At 46.6% G+C, this 20650-nt stretch overlaps 1 protein-coding gene across 4 annotated transcripts in view; it reads left to right on the top strand.

The window, feature by feature from the left end:
• Window positions 1–20650, top strand: part of RASAL2 (RAS protein activator like 2) — a 785014-nt gene that overhangs the window by 344569 nt on the left and 419795 nt on the right. Inside the window, exon 1 of one of the 4 annotated variants that reach the window (XM_086956481.1) lies at window positions 8696–8808. The exons of the other annotated variants lie outside the window; for them this stretch is intronic. Coding sequence (XP_086812607.1) covers window positions 8796–8808 — 13 coding nt within the window. The 5' untranslated portion in view covers window positions 8696–8795. Of the gene's footprint in view, window positions 1–8695; window positions 8809–20650 lie in introns of those variants that run through there. 4 annotated transcript variants of the gene reach the window in all.

Here is a 20650-nt window from a genome sequence, read left to right as displayed (position 1 = left end):
AGAAGTCAGAAATAAAGGACCCTTGTGAGCAGGAGGTGACACTTCTGCTCACACAAGATGGCTAGTGTATTACACCGGTGTGGCGATGAGCCCCAAAGGCTTCACTGGCACCACTGGACAAAGGAACTGTCCCCATCTCTAGGACAAAGCCTTCCCTGCCCCCGGCACTGTTTTTCACGGGCAGGCAGGAAATTAGCTATGCAGGAAGGCGTTCACCTCCACAAGGCTGACCACACTTCTAGGGGTTGGCAGCTGGGGTGCACAACAGAGGATGGTCTTGGCCATTTTGAATTTTGCCTAGAAATCAGGTTCTGACTAGTTTTAGTGACATACACCCACAGGATGTCGTCACTACTGGGGCAGATTAGCTGCAGGACTAGATGCTCATTGGCTACTAGTCCACACACCCACTAATGAACACTAGCCCACAACCTTGAAGCCTCCACCCATAGGCGCCCGGCATGTCTGCTCAAAGTCCTTGTCCCAGTGGCTTCTGGGAACTGTAGTCCCGACCCTCAGCGAGGCTCCGCTTTCTACAACGTTCCTCTGGAAAAAGATTTCCTCAACCGGTGTGCTTGCAGGTATCAAGGCTTGTTGGTGGTTAGTCCGACTACTACCTGCTTTACTCTACGCTTCAAGAGAAAAGATTCATCTGCTCAAATGACCGACCACTCCTGTGGCTCCATCGTAAAGATCTTGCATTGGTTTTTACCCTCTCTTGGCAACCTGTCCGCTCCTCTGCCGTGGCTCCGGTTCAGCACCACGGCTAGCCAAGAGCACCTCTGCGCCCGAGTACCCCAAGCCATATAGATTAGATCTTCCCGGAGACTCCTGGTCCAGGGCCATCTCCTTCCGCTTTCTCCACAGGGTTTTGCTCAACTCACCTCACAAGTACCTTTTTTTTGATAATGTAACCATTTCAATACTGCGGGTCTGATTGACAGCTCCGTTTGACAGCTGAAAGTGCACCTCTGCACTCCACTCTCCTGAGCCTAGCAAAATCGTGTTAGCTGTTGTGAACTGGTCTAATGACTCCTGAGACCTTAACTCTAAGTGGGTTCCATTGAACTCATACTCTAAAGTATCAATTGCATATATGTGTTTTTCCCATTGACCGCAACGTTAATGTTTTTCACATTGCAAAGTATTGATTTATTTATTGCTTGAACATTGATATGGTGTAATATATAAACATCGGAGCTATTTTATAAATTGGTGTCGGATTCCTCTCGCGTCATGTCAATTACTTTTCGTCCATGTTGGTGATTTGAAATGCTTAACACATGTTCCTATTAGTAACCTGTCTTCTCTTTGCCTCTCTACCAGGACTGAGAGAAGGTGTACTGAGTGAGTACTTGGGTCCATCTTTGTGTATTGTGCTAGTATTGCATGGGAAGGCACCCCTGCCATACCTCTTATAACTTTCTCCTTGGTGGAGAAGTGTGGCTCACTGGTTAGAGCAGGCAGACCCTGAAGCAGAGGTCAGACCCGGGACCAGGGTTCAATTCCCAACGCGGCAGGGTCTTGAGCTCAAATGTCCATGGACTTGATAATTCTCGCTTCGGTGCCTGACCTAATCATGGGTTCACACTCTGCAACTCTGGGCATTAAGCTTGCTTAATCTCCACAATGGCCCCCCGCGGCGGGATGCCTGGCTTTCACCTTGGGGAGGCCCTATAGGGGCTATCTCACAGGGAAAAGCCAGGACGGGTTCCCAAGGCAAGCGCGGAGATACCCCTTCGGGGGTCGATTCTGGCGCTATACAAGAATATAATAATAATAACAGATGCAATCTCGATTCAAGAGGCTTTGCATTACCTATAGTGCACAGGACACTGCCTGGCTGCACTCTTGCATGCCCTACCAAGATTTCCATCCCTAGCATCACCTCGAAGCCTGAGGTCACCTGTTACAATTTGCTCACAGAAAGGTATAGGCAGGTTAGCGGGAAGTACTTATGTCCATGGCTATAAACCCTCACATTACGTTTCCTACTTAAAGCAGACCCTCTGAAGTTCTTAGACGGCTCGCTTCTTCCATTCAGCTCTTTAGTGCTGCTCTCCATCGGTCCAGTGACTCCATCATCCTACAGTGCACAACCAAGTATTCATTTTTTTCACTCATTGCTTATGTTCCTCACTCGACGCCTAAAGCGGGTGCTACCTATGCAGCAGGTGCAGATGAGTATCCAGTGATCTCTGAAATGGCCAAAACTGGTTGGTAGTGCTTTACAAAATCTCAAAAAAAGTAACAAAAAATCACATTGGTTTCTGAGGGCTCAAAAACGAGCAGCCTGTTCTCCGATTGTCATTTCCCCTTCGTGTGCACCATGCTCATCAGACGTTGAGATTGTTTGCCCCCTTCTTGGAACACATTGAAGTCGCACGTAAACTCATCACTTCCATGAGCCCTCCCACCGCCCAGGCGCCCTTCCTTGTTTTCCTGCCTCTTCTCATTGCCCACCTCCGTTCGCCTAACATCTATTTCCAAGGCACCCTCTATTTTTTGGCAGCCTTTCAAAGTTGTTGGTAGCTAAACCATTCCAAATGACATTCAATGACAGGAATTGCAATATAGCAAAGGTACGATCCCTGAGAGGCGTTTGCCTTGGACTTGGCTCCCTAAAAGACTTCGAGATATGACGAAATTGTTAACTGTGCAACTGGTAAGTTTCTTTTGTGGCAACTCTTGACTAAACCTGTGTAATCCTGAGCACATCAATTTATGTGACTGTGGTTTCAGTACCCCCTGCGCTTGTTGTAATGTTTCTCACTTTTAGTTTTTTCTCGTCTTACTTGGGCCATTTACACTTCCAAATGCTTGGCCTGTTCCAAGAGACAATTTGGTAATGCTATGTTGGACCCGGCCTCGTGGCGTGGTCCGACCCCTCCCGCATGGCGGGTCCCAGACTACCGCTACCTCTGTTCCCCGAACAAGAGCCGCACCTTCCGCCCCTCCGGGCCGCCCCCAACTCTTCCCCGACGGAACTCAACCTCAGAGCCACCACCTTCTCGGCAGGCCCGGGGCCTTTCCCGAACCCCCGTCTCCGGCCCAGCTGCCATCTTGGACACTCCACGACCAGGCCTCGTGGCCTCGGGTCGACCTCAGCCTCAGGCCCAGCCAAGCCCCGACATCGAGGCACCACCATCCACCCAGGGGATAAAGAGACCACTTGGCGAGTCAATGGGAGAAGGAGTTTCGATGGCCCCCATCCGCCTGGTTTCGATCGCCCCCGGCCTCCCTGGGCGCTGGCTCCACCCCCCTGCTGGTTGTCTGGACTCCCTCATCCCGTTCCCCCCGCCCTCCAAGTGCGAGGGTCCGGACATCAAAGGGCACCAGACCTATAACTGGGGCAGCTCCAGAGCAGGAAGGCAGTTGTATCCTGGAGTCGAGAGACACCGAGACGAACTCATCTTCTTGCAACCACTTTGGACTCCTGCTGGCGCTGCCGCGGCTTATCTTCGTGAACCATCCTTGAAGGCCTGCTGGCGCTGCCGCGGCTCATCTTCGTGAACCATCCTTGGAGTCCTGCTGGCGCTGCCGCGGCTCATCTTCGTGAACCATCCTTGGAGTCCTGCTGGCGCTGCCGCGGCTCATCTTCGTGAACCATCCTTGAAGGCCTGCTGGCGCTGCCGCGGCTCATCTTCGTGAACCATCCTTGGAGTCCTGCTGGCGCTGCCGCGGCTCATCTTCGTGAACCATCCTTGGAGTCCTGCTGGCGCTGCCGCTGCTCATCTTCGTGAACCATCCTTGGAGTCCTGCTGGCGCTGCCGCGGCTCATCTTCGTGAACCATCCTTGAAGGCCTGCTGGCGCTGCCGCGGCCCCTACCAGAGAACCCTCCAGCTCGAGGATTGAGAGCTGTGCGCCAGATATCCTTGTACCAGACTGGTACTGAGACTGTCCCGCTACCCCCTTCCCCCAGAGACTAGAATTGAAGGGATCCCAGTATCCTGTTCCTTCTGTATTGTGAAGATAACCTGCCTAAGAATACCGATAAAAGTGTTAAGAACCTATCTTTGTGTGGTGTCCATCTGTCGTGGGGGTGGTCGCTCGTCCGTACGATCTGAGGAGAGGACCCTCGTCAGGAGGCCTCTCCCCCTTGCTCGGCTGACCCTCAGGTTTCCTGTCTAACATTGGTGGCCAGCGGCGCGATTCGAGCCGACGCAAATCGTACAGAGAGTAACTTGCCCCACTACAAACGAAAAAGACACAGCGACCATGTCGACGAAAGAAACCGGAACAACCGCAAAATTCCAGATGGAACGGCTGGAAGAATACAGTCACAAGGAATTGAAGCAATTCTGCATAGACTTGGGTATCCGTACCACGGGACTAAGCACCAAAGACTATCTCAAGCACGCTTTGCAGACTTGGGTGGAGACGGGAACAAAGGCAATGTGAAGCACATCTTGGAAATCCAGTGGGTCTTATGGCGGCAAACATTTTGGCTTTGCCAATGCTCATTTTGTTTTGGAATGGGTTTCGTAAAACTTTCATAACCTTTTCGATGCGCATGACGGAACCGTCCTGTCATGACCACACCCATTTACATTAGGGCCCAGCACCGGGGGTAAATCTGCACCGCACGGATGAGGTTAAAAACTTCAAACCAGGTTCCACTGCATGTAAACATATGGGTGGCTACCTGGAAATATTTGTTGAAATAAAATTATATAAAAACATGTACAGATAGCTGCCTATGTTTGCCTTTGTAAACTCAGTTGTGTCATCTTTCAACGTATTTTTTTATTGAATTAAAAGAAATGCAACTATGACAGCCCATATGTGTGCATCCATGCAGGGGGTGTCGTTTTAGAGGTTTTTTGTGTGGTATTTTTACTTTTGAATCAATTATGCTTGTAATGCTTCATTTGATGAGATGCGACCTGCATATTAATGGGATCAGAGGAGTTACTATGCCTTAGCCCAATTTTAAATAGAATGTGACTAAAAGCAAAACTACATTTTCTTGGACTCATAAAGCACAGATTGCCATAGTTGTCCCTGGTACGGAAGGGGGAGCAGTTTGTATGCGGATGTGCTTCTTGTGTAAGAGCAGAATATCATGCCTCACAGTGAAGTTAGCCAGTCGCTGAAGCTGAACCCATTGCCCCCATGTTGAATGCTCTAGTGTGAATGACACAACATACCATTGGATGAAGAGGGCTTGCTGACAGACACTCTAAATATATTCTGCATATATTTTTAATAAAATCAAAAGGTTTTGGCAAACGCCAGACCTAAAAAATAAAGTGTTGTATTAGGGGGGTGACAGACAAAACTGTTTGACACTGTTTCTCCCTCTGTAAGTGCAATAATAGAATTTTTCAGGTGTTTAGATGGTTTTGTCTTCACCAACACCAAATCATACTGCTGCTGTGCCAAATTTTGGTTTATTATATTCAGGAAGTCGAATGAAATGCCCATGCATAACAAGAGAATTGTTCTAGAGCCCCCAGTAGAGCAAATGGCCTTTATGCAAATGTCCCACGAGCACAAATATTGTCCAACCAATTTGGGTTCAACTTCATGGATTACTTTCAGTATTTTAAAATGCCTCCTGGCTTTAAATGTTGTAACCACATGTTTGGGCAATTGTTGAGTACATTGCATTTATAGTACAAGGAAAATCCTAGGGATTACTCGGATTCTCGGCGCTCCGTAATATTTTAAAACATAGTGGTCCGTCTGATAACAGTAGTGTTTTGAGATAAAAATATGCTATATATTGAGGCTAGTTTTCATGAAAATTAGAGCATGTATAAAGACAGACAAAATCTATATAGAATTTAAGTGGGTAAAAAAACATGCTTGGTGCTCAAACAATCGTGAATCAGATTCCGAGTGTCGCTGGTCTTGAAGGGTGCTCTATACATGAGCTCTCTACTCTCTACCTAAACTTGGGCGCTATCCAGAGTTCCCTGCTTCTTTTTTGTGTGTGTATATATGCACACAGGGCATCATGTATAGTTAGCCCTGAGACCGCATAGGACATTTAGTCCTATTTCTATGTCTCTGTCCATCCTGGGTCTCCATTTTGAGAATCTAGTCACCCTTGTTTATCTTAATATCGAGGCTCAGCCAGTGCTTGTACCCCTGCATGATGTCAATCAAAGATTTATAAAGCACAGCATATCAGTCGTGAGAGTGTCAAGGCGCTAGTTGCTAGCTGCTTTGTGGTGATCTGTTCATTCGAACAGCCAGGTCTTGAGATCTTTCCTGGATTGCCAGCGCGATGAGGCGGTCCTGAGGTGTAGATGTTGATCCTATGTGTGAAATACTGACAGTGCTGATGTGGAATTAAAGCTGTTATAAAAAAGAAACACAAAAGGGAAAACAAGCACCTAAAAAAACAAACTGATTACTCTCATTTTGTATCCTATTTTGACTGTACCACTTTAACCCGTTAACCGCGGTGATAATTCTGCCGCAGTGCGGGCGTTTCCGTGCGCGGGCGGGGCCGCGTCGACCATTGGCTGACGGCAGCACTGGGGAGATAGTGCTGCCGTCGGCCAATGGCCGACGGCAGCAATTAAAGGGTTAAAGGTTGGTCTTGTGCTGCTTTTTTTTTGCTTTTTCAAGTCAGGCATTCGTCAAGACCTTTTGATTTCACTAAAATTATATACATAATATACTTATAGGGGTTTTCAGCCAACCCTCTTCCTCTATTGGTGTGTTGTATCATTCATATTTTTCTTCTGCCTTCACAGCATGGAGCATGCACCTTTGGCTAATCTCACTTTGAGTGACTGCATTCTGCTCTTTCACAAAGAGCACAGCCGCACAAAGCAGTTCCCTTAGGTATCAGGAAACATTTTGGCAAAGTGTGCTTTGTGAGACAAGTAAAATATTTTTTTTCTTTTAGCCAATGTTTATTTTTTATAATTGGTGATATTCTAGCAACTTCTCAAAAAGAAATGTTTATAAGAACCATAACTCAACAAAACAAGAATTGGCAAAGCCATAATGTTGGCCGCCTCCACCCACCAATTGGCTTTGCCAATGCTTGTTTAGTACATTAGTACAGAGTTAAATAGCTGGAATCAGGAGGAGTGTGTGTTGAGGCGTGGTTTTTAAACTCGGACGATCCTCACCCACATTTGCGCGTGAGGGAGCGAGTAAACAGAAGTGAGTGAATAAGTGGGTTAACATTGAGCTGTCAATCACGACAGCTCTGCAGTTTATTTGACCCCCCCCCCTGTCTCGCCCTCGCATTCAGATATGGCGTAGGAATAAACATGCCGCGCTGAGAGCACGTCTGTCCTCGGTGCCAATTTCAAATCCCGCTGTAGGGCAGGGTTGCATCCTCCGTCGGTTAGTGGCTGCAAACCGAAAGGGGGAGATTACTACGGGTGTTTAAGCACGCGGGCTGTTTTTAGCCGCTGTAACAGTTACAGTACCGAAGCCGAGGGAGAGGAAATGTTCTGTATGGGATCACACAATGTAGTAAAACGCAGAGGAGAAGCCGGGATTAGAAGTAGGTTTTCCGTGTCCTCAATTAGCAGTTCAGCGCTGAACCACTGTTTGTAAGAGCCACTTATATGATTCAAAGGCAGGGAGTCGACAAATGCGACGATTACTTACTGGCAGTGCTTAATTAGTAATGAAAAATGAAGTGCCAGGAGGACCCTTCTTGGAAGGCCACTGCAGCCTGCACTACGCGTTGGCCCTGCCACCGGTGCCAATGACAGTACCAACACATAACACCCAACCACTCATGCAAGTGTGACAATTCGGACTATCTCAGGTCATACAAAGCTATAATGGCGTGAGCAGCTGGTATTATTCATTTTCAGTGCCATTTATTTGATTTAATAAACACGGTTGTCGTGTACATCTCAGACAGCGCCATTGCTGACAATTGAGTGCTGGTGCCGAGCACCGGACACTACCGGCTCAAATTAAGCACTGCGGGTGACCTTAATTGCATCGGTTACCCTTCCTTCACCCAGAATTTAACATATTTCAGGTTGGAAACCCGTGTATCACGATCGTGGTATTAAAAAACCTGCCCTTTCTCTCGGACTCGCTCAGCCGGCCTTTCTTTCCATTGCAATCTTAGCTCAGTGGAGGGATGCCTGTGGTCTGCATAACCAGTGCGTTACAGGTGGCAAGATCAGCTCTGTATCTCATCGATTCCACCCACAGGCTACACAGGTCGCAGGTTTGACTCCATGCGGGGCAGGTTCACTCTCTCATCCTTATGGTGTAGATACCCGGGGGACTGAGGGACACGCCAGCTTGTAGTGTGCGCGGTGCAAGTGCCTGTCGTCATTTCTGCTACTCCGAGTGGGATGCACCGCGTCGGTGGGCCACGCTTGCTGCTGAGCCGTGCCTCCTGCAGCCCGCCTGGGAGGCTTAATGGAGGTTTTGTGTTGGTGTGGCGCGCCGAGGGCCTCCCGGTGACCCCGAGGGGTGGGGAGGGTTGTGTTGGTTGTTCCCTGTGTGCGCACCCTGCCCCTGTGTGCACAGGCTGCCCCGGGTCCATGCATCAGCCTGTGTGATGCGCAGTGTGTGTTTGGCTGGCACTGGCCGTGCGCGCTGACCTCCCCTCGCCCCCGGGCCTCTACAGCTCTCGGCCCCTCTCCCTCGGTGGCTGTGCCGCCCTGGGCCCTATTGTTGAAACGCCCGTCCGCCCTTCCTGGCAGCCCCTGGTTGGCTCGTGGCCTGGGTTGGCCTGGCTCCCGGTGCCGGCTGTGCTGCATTCCGTCGCGTGAGCTGCCTCTGTGCGCAGACAGCAGCTGCTGGGGAGCGGGAAGGCGGCAGCCTTGGACCCAGGGCCACAGGGGCCGCCATGCACGTCCCAGGTGAGAAGAGTGCCGGACTTACACCTGTCCCATGTGATTGGACCGGGACGCCCCTGCGGGGTGAGCGGCTTTAAGGGTGCGCCCTCATGGTTTCCTCATCCCGAGGGACCTCGGGGTCCCCTCCGCGGCGCGAGGGTTCCTGTTCCATTGTGGGATCTCATTGGACCCCCTACTGCGTGCTGGCATCTCCTCGGATCCTGCGAGGCACGCTGCCCGATCTTTGATGGTCCTTCCTTGTCCCGAAGGCACCTTGCGGTATCTACTCTGCCGAGGCCCCCTGCAGCCGCCACTGCATCTTGATGCTTTATCCTGGCACTTTTATCAGCGGCGCACCTTGGCGGTTCTTGCTGTTCCTTCCGAGCCCCACGTGCACTTTGGAATGTCATCTGAGAGTCATTTGGTTATTCCACAGGCGCATTTGTTATCCCCTCCCTGGCTAGTGGTCACCTTGATGTCCCCTCTGCATCCTCGGGGTGCCTTTCGTTATAACCCCTTTTATACCTTGGTGAAACCTGCACAATGCAGACGCCCGGAGAACCAAGGAATAGGGATTCTCTGCACTTTAAGCAGTGTGAGGGTGATGTAAAAGAGGCACACTGGTCCACGATGAAATGTCTCTTTTGGCCATTCTTAAAGGCCTATAAATCGCCATTGGGCTGGGTCGGAATCAGTCACTCATCAAGGCGCCTTAGCATTTCTTACGCTTAAGAGGCCAATCAAATGAGTACCTTGACTAACAGCACTTGTAAATCGCTCACATTCCGACTGTGGCGCTTGGCGCAGGTGTTACCAACCTAACACCTCAGGCAGGTTTTGAAATGCGAGTGCCAAGAGGCCCAGTGGGGTGCTGCGCGCGTTACAGGTGCAGTCCGCCATTCAGTCCATGCACGGGGTACGCGTTTTCTTGGCGTCGACTTGAACACTTGGAGAATAATTAATGGCAGGTAGGTGTCTGAAGACCCTTCCGAGAGGCACGCCTGTTTCAAGTGCTCAAAGGCCGGCAAAGCTCGGTCCTATGGCCCAGGAACTCGCCGAGCAACCGCCACCGCCGGCATACCACGAGCGAGCTCAGCCTGATGGTTTCTGTGGTGCATGCACTCCCAGTGCCTGTATGTTCGTGTGTGCTCTCAGTTTGCTCTTGGGTGTGTTTGTGCGTACTTTGCTGCTCCTGGTCAATGTGCTTTAATTCCGGCGTGTTTTGTGCCGTCTCACCCAGGACTTTTAAGTGGGACGAAAAAACTTTGAAGGGGGTGTGGGTCTCCCAAAAGTGCGGGGCAGATGCATTTAAGGGCGTGGCTTTTAAACAAGTAAGCTAACAATCTGTGCTTAGCATAGTGTGCCGTTACAGAATAAGGGTTGACCCAACGGTACTGGGACCTGGGTAGTTAAAAGTTAAATATATAGGGGTCCCAGTTACAGCAAATTAGTTACACCAAACAAAATTTGCAAAATTAAACAAAATAGAACTCTAAAGTTTGAGAGATTTTATTTATTCACATCCTCAGTCATAGATTAGTTATGCATACATTAGTTCAAATTTTCAAACATTTAAATGCCCAAAGATAGGTGAGGGTGAAGGGGGTACGGGTAGGGGGAAGTGAGTGCTTGGTGAGGATCGGGATAGTGTAAAAAGAATGGAAGTCACATGTGGTCACATCAAAACATTTTGCAAGTTGACAACACATGGGCATGTTGGTATTGCCATTACACACTTCTATACATATATATTCCTATCCCAATGGTTCAAACACAGTCAAAAATGTTCTGTTGAGTTTGGGTAGGACATGTAAAAGGAGTAAGTCGACGTTTCGACCCCTGATGGTGTAGGTTCACTTGCACCTTACTTCAGGGTCTTCATCAGGACTGGAGTGGTGGTGAACTAGGGGGGCTGGAGGGGCCAGGCAATGGCACCAAAAAGTGCCACTGTCAATTATGTGGCAACATGGAGAAGGGGAAGTTAGTGGGCCCTTGGGCTCCGGTCATCATAGAGAGCAGCAACCTGGAGGTCTGTTTATTCAAAGGACCTCATCATTGATGTCAGCCTGAGAGACGCTGCCAGCCACACACGGTTAACGATCCAAGGATTGACTCGAAGTATTTCCTCACGAGGTCCTTTGAATAAACAGACCTCCAGGTTTCTGCTCACTCTGATGACCGGAGCCCAAGGGCCCACTAACTTCCCCTTCTCCATGTTGCCACATAATTGACAGTGGCATTTTTTGGTGCCCTTGCCTGGCTCCTCCATCCCTCCCTTGTTCACCACCACTCCAGACCTGATGAAGACCCCGCAGTAAGGTGCAAGTGAACCTACACCATCAGGGGTCGAAACGTTGACTTACTCCTTTTACATGTCCTACCCAAACTCAACAGAACATTTTTGACTGTGTTTGAACCATTGGGATAGGAATATATATGTCTAGAAGTGTGTAATGGTGATACCAACATGCCCATGTGTTGTCAACTTGCAAAATGTTTTGATGTGACCACATGTGACTTCCATTCTTTTTACACTATCCCGATCCTCACCAAGCACTCACTTCCCCCTACCCGTACCCCCTTCACCCTCGCCTCTCTTTGGGCATTTAAATGTTTGAAAATTGGAACTAATGTATGCATAACTAATCTATGACTGAGGATGTGAATAAATAACATCTCTCAAACTTAAGAGTTCTATTTTGTTTAATTTTGCAAATTTTGTTTGGTGTAACTAATTTGCTGTAACTGGGACCCCTCTATATGTAACTTTTAGCATAGTGTGCCGCCCGACTGGTATTTTGCTGCTATTGTTGCATCCAGATATAGAATACAAGTAACATTACACATGCAACACGCCTGGGAGGATAATTGGCTTTGTCAATGGTTGTTAGTTGCATAAGATAAATAAGCAACAACTATAGATTCATTGTATATAACATTGAAAATGCTTCAGTTCGGAAATGATGAGACTGAAAGTACTACAATGGGTCTCTTTGAAGTTACGATAAAGGCTGTGAAGGGTGGCACTGCTGCAGGTAAGATTTTTTTAGGAGAGTCCGATAGGGACCAGTCTCAGCACCTGCTTTTTAGAACTGATGGTGCTTAGCGTAGGCAGGACCCGGCCCACTTAAAGCCCTGGTCTCACCGATGTTTTGGTTGCAGCTCCGGAGGCGACTGCTATAGGAGTATTTTGCTGCTGGGTACTGTTGCTTCCTGTGCAGTGATTGTGGCGGCGAGGAGTCGATGGGTTGTCACAATATGCGCTGGCTAGCTCGTTGCAGTTTGTGTGTTTCTGGTTCCCGGGTGATAGTTTCCCCAGCCGCAGCACATGGGATGTTTTGAAGTGTCTGGTAGAGTAGTGGTGTGCTGTAGCATGTTGTAGCAGTATTAATAAAGAGTTGTTACTATCTAGGGTGAGTCGATTGGAGGGACTGGCTGCCTGCCAAGCGACTTGGGACTGTTGTGAGGCTTGTGTGAAAGTGTGCCATATTGTGCACTGGAAGTGACAAGTTGCCGTCCACAAGAGCAAGCTAAGTCACCAAAGTGCCAGGGCTAGAAGAAGTGACGTGGCGCATCCTTTTGACCTCGATGACAGCACAGGAAGTGACATCATATAACCTAGGCTTCTGATTCTCATCAGGAAGTGATATCACAAGGTTTTCACCCTGATGAATTCACAAGAGACGTCACTAGTTAATAACCCCATTGTTGTACAATTAATATAATAACACAACCGTTTCTATCTCGCATGTCTATTTTTAGGTACCACCTATGTTTTAACTAGGATGTTGACATGATATGCAATCGAAACAGTATACATTCCTGCAGCGAGTAGCTTGGTAGCTAAGATTGGGGTGGGGGGGGGGAGGAGGGGCTTCAGATTTCCCAACACTAACACTGGCATATCATGTTAGCATACATTATCTGAGAAGTAGGACATGAGGGGGGCTTAAGGGGCAACGGAACGTGAGGAGTGCTGATTGTTAGCAGTTTCTTATACAGAATATTTGATAAAATAACCAACATTTTTAAAGAACTTCATAGGAGAGAGAGTGTGTGTGTTTGCATGTAAAAATCCTCGGTGAAATCCGACAGACACGTCACCATACCCGATTGAAAGCCCCTGTAACCAATTATTTGTTTACAAATACAGTATTTAGGGGGAGGGGGGTGTAATATCTCAAACACCCCCCGAAGCTATGCACCTGCATCTCTCTATCTATTGCATAAAAAACGTGTTAATGCATAGTGGGGGTTAGAGTCCCGCAAAACACAGAATAGCATTAAGAACTAAAATTATTTTCAACACAAACACTCACAATTTAATGGTTACCCTAGTGTGTGCCAAAATAAAATATTATGCTAAATCTTCGAAAGATGCACAAAAAAGAAATTTAAGAACAGTGGTTATCATTGCCCCTTAGCTGTACGATCCCTTGAAAGACACTGCCACTTGTACTAAACACAGTGGCGTGAAGGCTTTATTTAAAGAGACCATTTTTTCATATATTGCCAGTAATGAAACTGCCACGCTGTTTGAGAAAGTAAATTTTTTATTTCACTTTATTCAGAAGAGTGCGCTTTGCTCAATTTGCCTATTTTACGGAACTGAAATCCTGATTTCCCTGGTCCCTATGGGAACTGCAATAACAGGTGCTCACCAGGCCCCTGTTTACATTGGTTTTTTTTTAAACTGGTTTGACCCCATTTTGGGCACAGAGGTGGTGATAGTAGTGCCTAGTGTCACAAGGCGCTAGCCAAGGGTGGCTGCTGCTACCTTTTGCAACCTCTGAATGAAATCCATGCAGGTCATCTTCCTGTTCCTGTATATTAATTTGTGAGTCAGGTGTGTGCTCTTCTCTTCACATGTACATGAGTGTGCTGTTCTCTTGCATGTGTGTGTGTACCTGGGCGGATGTAAATGATGTTTGTGAACATCTGCCTCCTTTAAATACTCAAACAGCGACCAGAGGCAGATTCTCACATCAAATAGCACATCCCCTGCTCATGCTAAAAGGCACACACAAACACACGCTGAAGAAAAGCATAGACATGCACATATGCACTTGCGGCTTGTGTGTGTGTGTGCGTGCACATTAATTTTTATGTATGTAATATGATTGCCCCTGTGTGTGTGTGTGTGTGTGTGAGAGAGAGAGAGAGAGAGAGAGAGAGAGAGAACTTATACAGGTGAATGCTGCACCTGCGTGTCATCAACACGTGTAGGTGTGTGCTCTTGTGCTGTGTGTACACACAGGCTGGCTAGTTCGGTTCGTACTAGTGATGGGCGAGCCACTGAAGACTAGATCCAGAGGCCTGTCTTTGGCTCATCGTGAGGTCATCTTGGACCCTAGACCCCAAACCAGCCAAGCTTTCATGTGGGCTTTGCCTGCACCCAGCTTTTACTTCATAATACATCAGAATCAGAATTGACTTTATTCGATTGTTTCGTAAGACAATCATAAAAGTACATATTATCAATAAGAATAAACATAAAAATAGTAAAAATCAATACACAATTAAAAGTCGTCGTAAAGAAAGAGCCTATTACAGTCCATGATTAGAGTACAATTGTTTTCCTGTGACTAAGTACTTTCTTTAAACACATATATATCCTCCAGGCCCTGTGGATATCGTCCAGTAACTGCAGCGCGAGAAAGGCTTGTTGGCATTGTCTCAGACCCAACTCCCTCATAATCGGGACAAGTCAGACTTTCCTCAAGCTCCAAAGCTGTGGAACACTCTGCCCCACTTGATCAAAGCCAGCCCTTCTCTCTGGTCTTTTCGTAAGCAACTTAAGAACTGGCTTTTTAATCAATCGATCCCGCTCCCTCCTCTCAGGTTAAATACTATAGATACTCAGCGCCGAGACGCCCACAGACCTTTGTTTGCGCTTTAGAAATATCAAAAATAAATAAATAAATAAAATAAATAAAAATAAATAAATACAATCTGCAGAATTAAAAGACATGTATGGTCGATTGCTCTGACAGTTATCACATGGGCAGGGGCCTAAGGTTCGTGTCCAATCATTCATACAAGGAAAACTAACGAGCCTGTGATAGATGTTACATCTAAAAAGAGTTAGTAGTAATCTGTCATAGCCACCAGGTACAAACAGTGAATACGACTGAATATTAAAATAAATTAAAATCAATTGGTTATACTGAACTGAGGGTTTTGAACTCTCTGTAACCAATCTTATAGTGTCTAAAAAGATCAGTCTCTGTTTTTTTAGTTCCTTTCTTGAGATCGATTGCATCGTATCCGGAGACTTGTAGTACTCTGGATGGCCAAGATCCGGCATAACATTTTAAATATATCTCAGCCACGGGATCAGCTGCGCTCCTTCAAGTTTCATGCTGTCAGTTAAGATATCCTGGTTTAGCTTAGTCTCCGGTTTAGACCATATTTTGTGCCACAGCAGGATAGGCTCCATTTTTATCAGATCTGAAATAAATGGGAGGCCCAGCTCTGCGTGGCAAACATATGTTGATGTAATGCTAGGGACGGCTAAAATATATCTCAGGAAGATATTTTCCACTGTCTGGAGTGACTGCGTATCCACAAAACCCCATACCGCTGCTCCGTACCTGGCTGCAGAAAGACTCTTCGCTTTGTAGATCTGCAGTAACTCCCGTGGTGATCTCCTTCCCAAATGTTTTGCAAAACTGGCAAGTGCCATTGTTGATCTTGCCAATGTAAGTTTTTTTGCCATAATTGCGCAAGACCAGCGGTCAAACAGTATTCCCAGGTATGCAAAGTTGGGGTAGGTTTTATTTTCTGACCCTCCAGGAACATGTCCCTGCATTTTTGGCTCCCAGATCCACATCTCATAATGTATGTCTTAGTGGTATTGACCTTAAGATTCAATTGGCCCATAAACTTAGTGAAACTATTTAAAACCCTCTGCAAACCTATTTGGGTGCATGACATTAAAACTGCATCATCTGCATAGAGACGTGCAGGTAAGGGACGTGAGGCTATTTGTGGGAACTCCTAATTATCCTTGATTAAGGCAGCACAGAGGCCATTAGTATAAAGATTAAAAAGAAAAGGGGTCAGGACACAACCTTGCCTGACCCCCTTTCTAATGGGAAATGGATCGGTTCTATCTCCTCCAATCCCAAAACGTACCCGCGCCCTAGCACCGCTATATAGGCGTCTAAGGAAGAGAATGATTTGTACATCTACCCCTAGATGTTCGAGTATCTCCCACAATTCCTCAGGCCTTACAGAGTCGAAAGCAGCTGTTAAATCGACAAAGGATAGAAAAAGTCTCCCTTTTTTTACTCGCATGTATTTCCCAATCAGGATAGAAAGGTTTAGGCTCTCCTCCACTGTACCTAGTCCCGCCCTAAAACCATATTGTATGTCAGACAGAATGTTATTGTCCTCAGCCCAGTCATTCAATCGTTCTAACAATATACGACCAGCCACTTTTGTCAGGGCATCTAGTAGAGAAATGGGCCTGTAACACTTTGGGTCCTGACGATCCCCCTTTTAAAAAATTGGAACAATAGTTGATTCCACCCATCTTTCTGGGAAAGGGGCAACACAGCTAGCTGTTAAGACCTGTGTAATGATTGGTCCCCACAGATCAACGTTAGATTTAAAAAGGTCTATGGGGACACCATCAGGGCCCGGTGCCTTCCCCCTCAAGCTTGCAGAAAGTGCGCGATTCACCTCCTCCAGTGTAAACCTAAGGACAGCATACATGGCCTCGGGGTTACTAATAGTTTCCCTGTGAGCACCCACAGGGTTTCTGGCAGAGGTTTCATCTGTATTATACACCCTCGATAAGTGCTCAATCCATTCATTTTCAGCAATGGCAATCTTTACTGATGGACCCTCCCCCGCACTCAGGAATGGTGCTTTTACCACCTTCCAGAACGCCGAGCTATGACCCCTCAGAGATGCTTTGTGGAGCAATTCCCAGGTCTCATTTCTAACTGTAACTTTACGTTCTATGAGGGCGGTTTAATATTCCCTTCTAGCAATCCTTATATTGTCAGCGTTTTTAGGAATCTTATGTAGTTCCCTTTTCAATTTGGAGTAAGCCTTGGAGCACTTTTTATCAAACCATCCCTGACCATTCTTTTTCTTCTTCAGCGAGACTGATAGTAAGTCTCTAACAGCCTCAGAAATTGACACAAAGGAGGAAGTAATACTAGCTGGGGAGACAGACTCATCCAGGCAGGTGTTAATGGCTAGTCTACACTTGCCTATCACTTTGATGGTGATGGCTACAGGGTCCACTTTGGACCACCGCAGACTATAACCATTAGTCTTATGAAGCAAAATGTCCGAGAGGATCTGATCTGATTGAACATGCCTGCTAAATTTGTTCGATGGCGATAGAATTGAGAGGCACAGCGGGAAATGATCACTCAAAGTTGTCATCCACATAAAACATATTCACTCTGTAGGCATGGCTACTTGATATTAAGATGTAATCTATAGTAGTGAGCTCCCCTCCCATTGACGGTGGTGGGCATGGGTATAGGTTTGTTAATTAAATCATTTGCAAAGCCCACATTCGTGCTAAAAATCTAATTATTATACAGATTGCCCAGCGGGGAATGACAAAAATGCGTGTTGCACACACCATCCTCTATTGCAACTCCAAAAATGTTGTCTCCATCACTTGAACACAACACACAGTTAAAATCCCCTACCAAAATCATCATCATGTCTCTATAATTTTTTCCATGTACGGATTGCAAATTATTACATAATTGCTTTAAAACATCTTTCACAAGAGGAAGCGGAATGTTATTATAGAGGTTCACAAGCAATATACAATGAGTGTTATCAAAGTGGAGTAAAATTACTTGATAGTAGTGTTCCTCAGCCTGAAATACTATCATTTTCAGTTCCAGCCTGTTTGGGAGATATGTTCCTAGACCCCCTTTCGCTCTCCCCATGAGCCCTGCTACGGCTGGAGTATGCAATGTCTTAAAACCATTAATATTGATTGGCTCCTTTGCCCAGGTTTCTTGCAGGCATATAATAGAATAGGTACTAATAAATTCCCCAAACAGTGGGTTCGAATATTTAGATGACAATCTATCAATGTTCCATGACTATTTCCCAACATGCTTTCTCTACCGGGATCTGATGAACAAGGATGTTTGATTGGCTCACAACTCCACTATTCCCACTATCTCCATTTAATGGAGGCGGATCTGGTGTATTAATCGTTCTAGATTCACTAATGGTCTTGTTAGCTAAACTCTTAGCAACCATATCCTGTGCCTCCGTGATAGGAGGGGGGTGATCTACCTCAGTTATGGGATTTATGCCGTTATGCATATTAACATGACAGCAATTATTTCCCCTAGTGAGACTTAATAAATGGTCAAGTCAATCTGGTTCATCTAACGAACCCAAAACACCATAGCGATTAAAAATTGGGATGGAGTAGCTGCACCAGTCTTTACTTGAGTATCGTTCCTCCACGGGACTAATCCTCTGGAATCTTCCAGGGAAGCTATATGGTTGGTAAAAGAACTCCAAGGCCAATATACTAATATTATGAGTGGAAATAAACTGTGTCCCTGCTATGTTGAGAATAGACTGTACTAATCTGGGGGATCTAAAGGTTAGAACCATGCAGTCTCCTTCCATCATCTTTGGTGATTTACCAACCCAGGATATGCGCCGCACCATCTTAAATTGTGTAAAAAGAATATCAGTTATCCCAGTCCTATTAGATAGTAGATGTAGTGATCTGTTCCTTAAGGTAGACCAGTGTTCCACGCCATTTTGAAGAAGGGGTGGAACATTGGCTAGGACAATCGTATGTGGTGTGGCTTCTGGGGGGAAGGTCTAAAGGCATATTAGGGTTAGTGTGAATGCCATAGTTCACCTCGGGAGTGTTTTTAGATGCAAGTGTTCCAGTTCCCTGTCTCAAGGTAGAACCTCCATTCATTATTGAAGGAGCCATAGTGGATGTATAAGGCCCTGCTCACTTCCATGGTTTAGTCCACCAAAAGGCAACTGATTAGATAACAAAGGTATGGGGGCTGAGATCTGTGTGTAGTTGGTTGACTCTGCAACTGGACTCTAGTTGGGTCACTATTTAGTACGGCAGTTAAGCTTAACTGCTGATTACTAGATTGCCCAAACGCATAGTTGCTTACGGGAAGATTATCTCCTGAAAGTCCCATGGTGGTCCCAGCATCCCCTCCTTTAGCTATCTTATTGATATCAGAGATGATATCTGTGACGGGCCCCTCCAATTTCATGAGCCTGTCCTCAATTAGAGCCAATTTCTGAGCCAAGGGATCCAACAGAACTGATCTCATCGTCTCCATTCTCTTCCAGAAATTATCATCCTGAGTCGGCGGTGATATACTGTCTGTTACTCTGGTTGTTGTTGTTGACTGATGGGACCAGTATTTTTACCCTTACCCCTAGTTATCCTTGGGCTATCTCCCTTTTGAGTTGCTCTCTGTACGCCCCTACCCTTCCCCTTTGTCTTCTTAGTAGGTGGTTCCTGGCTAGAGTTATGCGCAATATCAGTTTCCTGCCCTATAACTATTGTTGGAGAGTTGTGACCTGCGTTATGAGGTTCTGACGATGAAGTGTATTCTGTAACAATATCTAACCCAAAGGTTTCTTGGGGGACCATTGCATTATCAGGCTGAGTAGGATTAGCCAAAGGAACAATCTGTGTTAATTAAGGTAGTCGTGGCTGGGGTTCTAGCGAAAGCCTGCGTTCCCTCAGCTCGATCTCGTGTATCAGAACTGACTCAGCTCTTAAAAGGAACGCGTCTAACATCCCCACCACCCCCTGCCCTGTAGTGTGTTTCCGTTTACTCATGATCAAGTCAAATGCAGTCAAAAGAAGGACAAACAGAAATAGGGCTACAAGTCAAGAATACGAGCCACATATAAGGTCAGATACCTTAAGTCTCAAAACCCAGTTCTTAGGGTCTGGACCAGCCCAGCCTCTACCAGTCTTGGACAGGCTCAGACGGGCCCGCCCTTGGCCCGGGCGTGTACCGTGCACGCGTCCTGTGTTGCGGGAGTATGCAGGCGTCTTTATCAGATGACGTTGCGGGCGATAAAGTATCCTGGGAGCCATAGTCCGTTTGCCCGTGATCCGCCCAGCAGCAGCACAAACACCACGGAACTCCAGAACAATGAAATCGGGGACCCGCGCTGCGGGAGTATGCAGGCGTCTTTAAGGCGCCCCTGGCACTATCAGGTGACGTTGCGGCCGATAAAGTATCCTGGGAGCCGTAGTCCGTTTGCCCGTGATCTGCCCAGCAGCACAAACACCACAGAACTCCAGAACAATAAAATCAGGGAGCCCATCAAGAATTAAAGACTAAGCTGTCACCTTTTGATGTCAAACAGGCGAGGAAAGATACTCATCTAGAGGTTGAATTTCACAGTGTGAAACAAGAAAACCTGAGCTCAAACCCCACTTCCCTGCTCGACCAAATTGTGATTCTAGGAAAATATATTACTTCACTGTATCTTCTATTTATTCATTACCACATATGAGAGTACCTACAAACGAGTGAGTTCAGGATATGTGCAGTACAAAAACCTTGTTTGATTAAATAGACATAATGAGATTTGAAGCCACATATAGGGTACACATGATCACTTACTCACCTCTTATTTCACCAATGACATTGTCGTCAGAGGGCGGTGCAATCAGGTTTTCAAGATCATGTTAAAAAAAACGTAGTTTTAATAAATATCTCTCAAAGCAATGGCATAATCTGATGTACTACAGTGAAACCTTTCCGCATGTTAAAGAAATATACTTTTTGAAGAGACTTGTATATTTTTGCCAGATTTTTGCTTCATGTTTTACATACCAGATATTTTCAGGGCGCGGTTCATG

Source organism: Lissotriton vulgaris, chromosome 1_1, assembly GCF_964263255.1.
Source record: "Lissotriton vulgaris chromosome 1_1, aLisVul1.2, whole genome shotgun sequence".
NCBI lineage: Eukaryota > Metazoa > Chordata > Amphibia > Caudata > Salamandridae > Lissotriton > Lissotriton vulgaris.
The sequence above is the reverse complement of the archived record's forward strand: the minus strand, read 5'-3'. Positions and strand labels throughout refer to the sequence as shown.